The 9,201-nt window shown below is 48.2% G+C and overlaps 1 protein-coding gene across 1 annotated transcript in view; it reads left to right on the forward strand.

Moving 5' to 3' along the window:
* The window catches only part of TMC5 (transmembrane channel like 5), a 39,316-nt gene that overhangs the window by 15,229 nt on the left and 14,886 nt on the right, over nt 1-9,201 (forward strand). Inside the window, exons 9-13 of the mRNA XM_011377513.2 lie at nt 1,977-2,121; nt 3,046-3,201; nt 5,506-5,657; nt 8,203-8,281; nt 9,095-9,192. Coding sequence (XP_011375815.1) covers nt 1,977-2,121; nt 3,046-3,201; nt 5,506-5,657; nt 8,203-8,281; nt 9,095-9,192 — 630 coding nt within the window. The remainder of the gene's footprint in view (nt 1-1,976; nt 2,122-3,045; nt 3,202-5,505; nt 5,658-8,202; nt 8,282-9,094; nt 9,193-9,201) is intronic.

Genomic DNA, 9,201 nt, shown 5'->3' on the forward strand with positions numbered 1-9,201 from the left:
GGTCAACTGTGCTGACCATAGTCATTCATCGTTTTCTCAAGAGACTCATCTGACCTAGGGCTTATGGTCCCTCCCTTTCAGGGTTATTTTAGGGACACAGTGATGTACTATGGCTTTTACACCAATTCTACAATCCGGCACGGGATCGGTGGCACATCTTACCACATGCAGCTGGCCTACATCTTCACGATCGGAGTCTGTTTGGTCATCTGCCTTTTCAGTTTGCTGTTCAGGTATGGACAGTCTGCATTTCCGGATTCTATGCTCTTTTTAGATTTAGGTGAAATTCAAGGGACTCCAAAGTTACCCAGGAAACAGTTTCTTTGTAATCTGTCGATCATTCCTTATTCTGCAACGTAAAATACGAGTTTCGGCAGAGGACAGAGGTTTGTGTGCTTTTAAAGAAATTGCTAGTTCGAACATAAGCATGCAAAGACTCGTGTAGTTATATATACAGAAGGACACGGATGGACAATTGTCAATTGGCAATCATCAGAGAGGGAGTATACAGATGTTTGACCTTTGCATTCGTTTGCTAGGTCTGCAGTAACAAAGTACCACAGACTGGGAGGCATAAGCGTCAGGAATTTATTTTCTCAGTTCTGGAGGCTAGAAGTCCAGGGTCAAGGTGTCGGCAGCATTGGATTCTTCTGAGGCTTCTGTCCTTGGCTTGTAGATGACCATCTTCTCCCTGCGTCCTCACGTGGTCCTCCCTCTGCCCATGTCTGTGTCCTAATTTCCTCTTTTATGATGACACCAGTCATACCGGATTAGGGCCTAATTTAATGACCTCATTTTAACTTAATTACCACTGTAAAGACCCTATCCCCAAATACAGTCACTTTCTGAGGTACCGGAGATTAGGACTTCAATAAACAAATTTTTAGGGGATACAATTCAGCCTATAACAACCTTACTGGCAGCACAATAATTCAAAGTAAAATGAGATTTTATTTTCTCCTATCAAACTAGGAATTGCTTCCTGAGCTGCTGTTACGCAGTGGTGGAAATTTTTAGAAAGGTCGTTAGTTGTCCATTTTACTCAGCATTTATTTATCTCAGGCCCGATTTCATTGAGTCTTCCTAATACCCTCATGATAACAACAGATGCCTTTATCAGGAGCTTACTGGTCTGAGCTCTACTTGACTCCTGTGGTAGGCTGAATAATACCTCCCCCCACCCCCGCCCCGCCCGACCTCCACCAATGTCCACATCCTAATCCCCAGAATCTGCGAATGTGTTACCTTACCTGGCAAATGAGAATTTGCAAGTGCCATTAAGTTAAGGGCCTTAAAATGAGAAGATTATTCTGGATGATCCAGGGGGGGCCATGTAATTACAAGGGTCCCTCTAAGTGGGAGGCAGGAAGGTCAAAGTCAGAGAGCAAGTGGGAGGCACTACTCTGCACTACTCTGCCGAAGAGAGAGGAAGGGGCCACGAGCCAAGGAGTACGGGCGGCTTCTAGAAGCCCGAAAAGGCGAGGAAATGGATTCTCTTCTAGACCCTCCAGAAAGGACCCCCCACCCCCCGCCAGCACCTTCATTTTAGGTCCATTTTCTCATTTCTGACCTCCAGTAAGAGAACGAATTGTATTCTTTTAAGCCACTAGGTTTGGGGCGATTTGTTACAGCAGCAACAGGAAACTAACACACTTCTCGTAGTAACCCCATGAGGTGGGTAGTATTATTATCTCCATTATATAGATGTGGAAACAGAGGCTCCGCCCAGTTAAAACGACAAAGATCCCCCAGCCGGCAATCCAGGATCGTAAGTCAGGCCCGTCAGATTCTGAAGCCAGTGCACTTAGCCATTATGTTTGCAATTGCCTCGTCCCCAGAAGAACTTGGAGCCAGCTCTTTCATGTGGCCTTTCACCATTAATTACGGGACCTTTGTCATTGTTGTCCATTTTAATCCCTGCTCTCCCAATGCTCGTCCAAATAACCCTTGGGTATTTTGGTTTCTGCCTCCCCTAGTATGGCCAGGTATTTCCGGAACAACTTCATCAACCCTCACATTTACTCCAGAGGGATCACTAAACTTATTTTTTGCTGGGACTTCACTGTCACTCACGAAAGAGCTGTAAAGCTGAAACAGAAGAATCTTAGCACCGAAATAAGGGTAAGGCAAGCTTACTTATCTGGACTGTCTTCTTCTCTCCTTCAGTGTGTCAGTAACTTTTTAAAAAAGTAATAACGCCTTATTTTTTTTATTGCCCGTGAGATTGGCAAAAACAAAACCAAAAACAAAAACAAAAACAAAAACAAAAAAAAAACCCCACCTCAAACCCAGAAAAATATTCATAATGCTGGGTGTTCGTGATGGTGTAGGGAGATGGACGTTTCCACATGGCACGGTGGCTTTGTAATTGGTAGAGGCTCACTGGACGGTAGTTTAGCGATTTATATCAAAAGAATAAATGTAAAGACTTCTTGAGCTCGTAGTTCCAGGTTTAAATTTTCATCCAGTGGTTTTTCAACCCTGGACAGTCTTGCCTCTCAGGGGACATGTGACAATGTCTGGAGACTTTGAAGGTTTTTACTAGCATCAAGTGGGTAGATGCAGCTAAGCATCCTGCAATGCACAGGGGAGCCTGCCTGGTCCCAAAGGTCAATGATATCCAGGTGGAGATACCATGGTTTACAGGAAAAACAAAAAAACAAAAAACCATCCAAAAGAGAGAGCAATCAGAATGCTTAAACAAAGGGGCTTTGTCAAGAGGACTGTAGATGTTCACTTCTTATTCTTCAGGAAAGAGCTTCATGACCTCAGTATTTTGCTCAAGAGCACAGTCCCAACTTGTTGGTCCTGTCTGTTCCTCTGAAACAGAAAAGCCGTTTGGTTCAGTGATGGGGGTTCTTGCCCGTTTGAGATTTTCCCGTGGGTCTCCCTTAATCCATGTTCATCATGAACTTTCCCTCTCTCTTACCTATGGATTTGGGGTGGGTGTGTGTCTCTGGAAATGGAGAGTATTCACTTGGGGGGACGTCTTCGCTGACAATGGGGAGAGGTCTGTGGGCCAACTCGACTTCCTTGTGTTTGTAGGAGAACCTGTCAGAAATCCGTCAGGAGAATGTCAAGTTAACACTCCATCAGCGGCTGACCCGCTTGTCTGCCCACCTGGCTGCCTGGGTGGTCTCTACTGGAGTGGCTGTTGCTTGCTGTGTAGCTGTTTATTACCTGGCTGGGAGCAACTCAGAGGTAACAGGGGAGGCAGGACAATGAGGGTCCAGAGCGCGGAGAACCGGGTGAAGAGACGGGGTGCTGAGGGGAGAGCAGAGCAGAGCCCGTTACTCAAACCAGGTCAGCGGTCAGCAGCAATGGCATCAGCTGGAAACTTGTTAAAAAATGCAGAATCCCAGGTCCCTTCCCTGGTCTGTGGACCCAGAATCTGCATCTTAACAACGTCCCCAGCTGACGTACGTGTACAGCTTCGACTGAAAAGCTCTGGGCTAGTGGAGAGGTGGGAACTTCAGCCACAGACCTGGGGTCGAGTTCTGGTTTCTTCCTTTATTATGATAACCCTGACGCCTCTCGCAGCTCCCGGCACTGAGTAGACACTCGGTAAGTATTGTGATCTGACGGACTCTGGCAAGGGAATCAACCTTTCTGAGCCCCAGATTCCTCACCTGTGGAATGGGAGTGATCATACCTGGCTTCGTAGGCATGCGGTCAGGGCCAGGGAAAAGTTATGTGGAGAGTCTACTCAGTGCCTGGTATTGTGAGTAATGAAAGAATGTTAGGTTTTGGTGGTGGTGCTCGTTTTTTTTGTTTTTTTTTTTTGTTTTTGTTTTTAATGATATGAACTCTGAGATTAATTAGCTGGGTGGTCTAGGCGAAGTACTGTTTTTCCGTAGGTTTCAGCTTTTTCCTCTGTAAAATGGGGCTAATTGTAGCCAGTTTGCTTAAGTCTAGAATTGTGGTGCAGGTTGGTCCGATAATGTCACTTCCTTTAATGGCTTCCCATTACCCATAATATAAAATCTATCCTCTATGGCATGACTGATAGGTCTTTTATGATCTGACCCCTGCCCACATCTCTAGCTTCAGCGCCCCACAACCACCCACATGCCACACCAGCAACACTAAATGGTGCATCCACAGTTTCCTGAACACCCCATGCTCTTCCTCACCTCTAGATGGGAAACATGCGGTTCCCTCTGCATCCTACCGCTTGCTTTCATCTTGCAAACTCTTCCTCTTCCTCCTCTAAACCTCAGCACGGGCGTCACTTCCTCCAGGAAGCCTTCTTTTATCTCCACCACCCTCGCCAGGCTGAGTTCAGTGCTTCTTTCTCTGCAAGCTTTTCTTCTGTACTCTTCACATGCAGCATTGGAAATATCTGTGTATGCATCTGTTTTTTCAAAAGATGGTAGCCAGGGAGCTGGCCCAATATCTGGTACACAGTAGGTGTTCTACCAGGTGGATGAATAAGTGAAGGAGAAGCCGGCAAGGGAAGGTGCGTGGGATTACACAGCCCGACGCGTTTGCCATGAAGCATATTAAGATGTCCCCTGAAACAGGGGCAGTTGAGTCGCAGTCCTCAGGGGCCTGGCATTGCCTGCCCGGGGTGGAAGCCGTGACCAGGCAGCAGTAGGTGTAAAGAAGACGTCTGAGTTTCTTTTTCACCCGGAAGGTTTTTTCCACACCCACCTGAAGGGAAGGAGGAAGGAGGAAGGGTGGTAGAAGCGGAATCATCCCCTTTGTTCAGACGTCTGCTCGGTGCCAGCCAGCATCGACCCTTTCCACCGCTCCAGAGGTCACGTTCATGGGCAACTACAATTTCATGTGAATGGTGCCCCAGCTGTGTCATTGAGGGGCCAGACTTGGCCGTATTGGTCTCATTTAATTCTTGCAATGTTTCTATGGACCACGTGACAATCCCTCCATTATACAGATGGGGGAAAAGAGGCTCAGGGAAGCTATTTATCTGGCCCCAGACCTTGCAGTTTAGAAATATGGGGACAAAATTTGTTATGCTGGCTTCGAAGATAACGCCCAAAATTCGAGTGGTGCTTTCAAAACCATCTAGAGGTAGACGCAGGCAGGGTCAGGCCAGGGATGGGAACTCTCGTGCTGTAGCTTCGATAGACTCAAGCTTTTGCTCCCACAGCCAGGGAGCACATTCTCGTTGCCCCGGACCTCTTGGTAAGGAAGGAAAAATCACACAATGGCTATTGGAGCTCAGGCTCCTGAGTCAGATAGACCTGGATAAATCTGCCACTTTCTAGCTGGGTGACACTGGGCAAGCATCTTCACCTCTCTGTACCTCAGTCTACCTGTCAGTTAAGTCTATAAATGCCCATCTGCTGGGTTGCAGTGAGGGTTCATGCAGTCATGTGGGTAATGCTTGGCCCAGAGTAAGCACTCAGTAACCGGCGGCATAATAGCTGACTTCACCGGACCTACTTCTGGGGTCTTCCCCTCACGGGGGGCTGCTGAGCAAGGCAGAGAGGGGTCCCGTGCACAGTGGGCATCTCGATTCTCTCCCTCCATCCTCTACAGTTTCTGGAGAACCACAGGAACCCCGGGGCAGTGCTGTTACTGCCTTTCGTCGTGTCCTGCATCAACCTGGCTGTGCCACGCTTCTACTCGGCCTTCAGGCTGGTGGAGCGGTACGAGACGCCGCGGCAGGAGGTGTACATGCTTCTGATCCGGTGGGTGTGCGCGTCACTCCCAGCGCCACCCTCCGTCTTCACAGAGGGAGGTGGCGTAGGAGTTAGAAAGGGTTACCTTCAAGTATCCAAGCTCCGATTTCCAGAAAGAATGTCAAGAGTATAGTGTGTTTGTAGAGTGCGGGTTAATGGCCAGAGAATCCAAAGAGCCAGGAGACAAAACGGGTTTGGAGTTCGCCTGCCTTTTGCTTGTCTTCTGCAGTGGCTGCCAGCCTGAGGATGACGGCAACTGCAGAAGATAAGCTTCTCTTCGATGGCTTATCATCTGCAGTTGCCGCCGGCCTGAGGATTAGCACTGTTCTCAGTTATAAGATCTGCTGAGGATGCAGCACCCCGTGAGGGTTACCGGCTGAGTTGCTGCGTGGAGACTGACATCATCCGGGGGTTCCATGAGTCAGACCCGTACCCACGGCCTCAGCGGCAGGAAGAAGTACATTTTTATGATGGAACCACCCGAACAGAGATGGGAGGGGGTACCTTTCTGCGATTCCCACAAAGGCGCTGCATGCGCTAGAGGCGACCTCAGGGTTTTGGTAGACAGAACCTACCTAACGCTGGCCGAATCGTGTCCTTATTGCTGCTGCTTGGCCAGTTTCCTGTCCAGCTCCTGGTTATCGTGGTGTTTCTGACAATAGGGTGTACCATGCAGGTGGAGTTTCTACACTGGTCAGCTCCAGAGCCTTTGCCTTATCATGGCCTCCGAGGTCTGGCTCCTGGTCATCTCTCCAGCCTCATTTTCGGTCCCTCTCCCCCTTCCTCAGCGTACCCCCAGACTGGCCTAACTGTTCACAAACATGCCAAACTGTATGCCCGCCTCTGGACCTGTGCACTGGCCGTTCTTTCTTCCCGGGCCCCCTCCTCAGGTTCTGTGAATTTGCTAGCGTGGCTCACAGAACTCAGAGGACCGTTTTACTGACTGGATCACCGGTTTATTATGACAGGATATAGCTCTGGAATAGACACACGGAGGAGATGCGTAGTGCGAGGTACGGGGAAGGAGCGTGGAGCTTCCGCGTCCTCTCCAAGGACAAGAGTCTCCCCACATGTCCACGTGTCACCAACCCGGAAGCTCTCCGAACCCTGTCCTTTTGGGGTTTGATGGAGGCCTCATTGCCTAAGCATGACTGACGAAATCATTGGGCCTTGCCGATCCCTCCGACCTCCGGCCCCTCTCCCCTCTGCAGAGGTCAGGAGATTAGACGAAAGTTCCAGCCTCTTAGGTGCAGGTCAAAAGTCACTCATCCACATAACAAAAGACACCTTAATTGCTCTCCTCACTTAGAAAATTCCAAGGGTTTTAGGAGCTCAGTGCCACAAACAAGGACGAAGACCAAATATCTGTTTCTTAAAATCACAGCATCACGGTTTACTAAGCCATTATGAATCCGGTAGATCCTGATGGTGGTAGTGGGATTAGAGGGTCGGCAAGAAGTTGAGGATCTGACATTAAATAAGACAGAGCCAGTTCCTTTCCTTAACAATGGCATCTAGCACGGTGGTTCTCAACTTTCGGGGTGCGCCGGAATTTCCTTGGAGGGGTTGCTAAGCCCCACTCCCAGAGCTCCTGATTCAGTAGGTCTGGGGTGGGGCCTAAACGTTGCCTTTCTCACAAGTTCACGGCTAATGCTGCTGCTTGGTGGGGGGCAACACTTTGAGAACCACTTGTCTGGTGACACATGATTCTTGGCACACCAATCCTGAAGGCCTGTTAAAATCAGCAGGTATTGACTTAGGCAAAGGGACAGAGTTTAACAGCTCAGGCCGTTGAATCAGAAGGTCCTCAGTTTGAATCTGTCATGCCCCTAACAAGCCGTGTGACCTTGGCCAAGTTAGTTCCTCTCTCTGAGCTTCAGTTCCTTCGTAGTTAAGATAGGCATAAAATACTATCGACTCGTAGAGATTAAGAGGGATGATTCATTGAAGTGCTTAACGCAGTGTACAGTCTATGACCAGCATCTAGCGAGTAGTATGTACGGCTACTATATTACAATGAGAAATGAGATCAGATAGTTTGGAGATGCAGCGAAAGAAGGTATATTGGTCAGAATAAATTAGGTTATGCTGCGGTAACGTACATCTCTCCTTGCCCAAACCTCAGTAGCTTAAAACACAAAGGTTTATTTCTTGCTCATGCTGCATGTCCATTGTGGACTGGTGGTGGGGGAGGGGTGGGGGAGGGGGATCTGCTCACGTTAGCCATGCAGGGATCCAGCCTGAGAGCAGAAACCATCTCGAATATTGCCGACGGCCCTTTCAGCGGGAAGACAGTGAGTCCTGGGGGATCTTACTGGCATTTAAATGCTCCAGCCTAGAAGTGATGTGAAGGGACACAAAGGGGCACACAGCACTCTTGCTCACGACTCATTTGCCAGAGGTAGCTATATGGCCCCACTCAACTATGGGATGGGGCGGTGGGGGGGGGAGTCAGGAATTTCATCCTACCATGTGCCCCAAAGGAAACATTGGAGAATGGCTCTAATGACTGCCACAGAAGGTAATAATAGTTGTTTTCTCTTCTGTTCTTTAGAAACATCTTTCTGAAAATATCAATCATTGGAATTCTTTGTTACTATTGGCTCAACATTGTGGCCCTGGCTGGCGAATCGGTGAGACTTCAGTGCCATTCTGCCTTAACTTTGGTTTCTTAGCTTTTGACCACCAGGGAGGAATTTCTCAAGTTTTTAACAGTTTCTGCTCGTGATATTAGAGCAGATATCATATTCTTCTTCTATCCATCTATCCATCCATCCATCCATCCATCCATCCATCCATCCATCCATCCATTCATATATCCTTCCATCTATCTATCTATCCCTCCTTGGGCTGTGCACCCAAAACTTTTCATTCTTCGTTCGGGCAAATCTTCAATTTCCCAGTCTATCAGCTCATAGCACTAACTTTCTGCAGAGGTAAATGACCACCAGTTTCGTAAACTGACTCATTCGAACTTCCAGTGTGTACTAGACCACTAAACCTCTAGTCCGCTTTCTTAAGCAGATATTAATTGATTTTTCATATGGTTAATAAGCAAAAGAGGAGAGCATTATTCACCATCGATGCCTCCTGCTTTCCCAAAGAAACTGATTTGCCCTGGCTGAGTAATGGGATCTGGAGAGCATAGGAAGGACAGAGATGAAAAGTATTAAAAAGAGAGAGAGTGAGAAGGGAAAGTTTGGGTGTATATGGAGAGCAGGCCTTAATGGGGGAAGAAGGAGCATAGTAAAGGAATAAACACCTTGAAAACAGATTCGGCCTAATGATGCATTTCTGCCAAGAGCGGGTGTGCTTTTCTGGGGACCCGAGGGCTGGGTCAGACTGAACCACCAGCTACGTCTTCATGAGCACGGAGTGGTGGGAACGGATAGAAATCAAGCAGAGGCAACAGCCCCTGTAGCCTACAGACTCTCGTTCTCTTGCAGTGCTGGGAAACCCTCATTGGCCAGGAAATCTACCGGCTCCTTCTGATGGATTTCGTGTTCTCTTTAGCGGATTCCTTCCTGGGGGAGTTCCTGAGGAGGTAAATATT

Source organism: Pteropus vampyrus, unplaced genomic scaffold (assembly GCF_000151845.1).
Source record: "Pteropus vampyrus isolate Shadow unplaced genomic scaffold, Pvam_2.0 Scaffold314, whole genome shotgun sequence".
Lineage (NCBI taxonomy): Eukaryota > Metazoa > Chordata > Mammalia > Chiroptera > Pteropodidae > Pteropus > Pteropus vampyrus.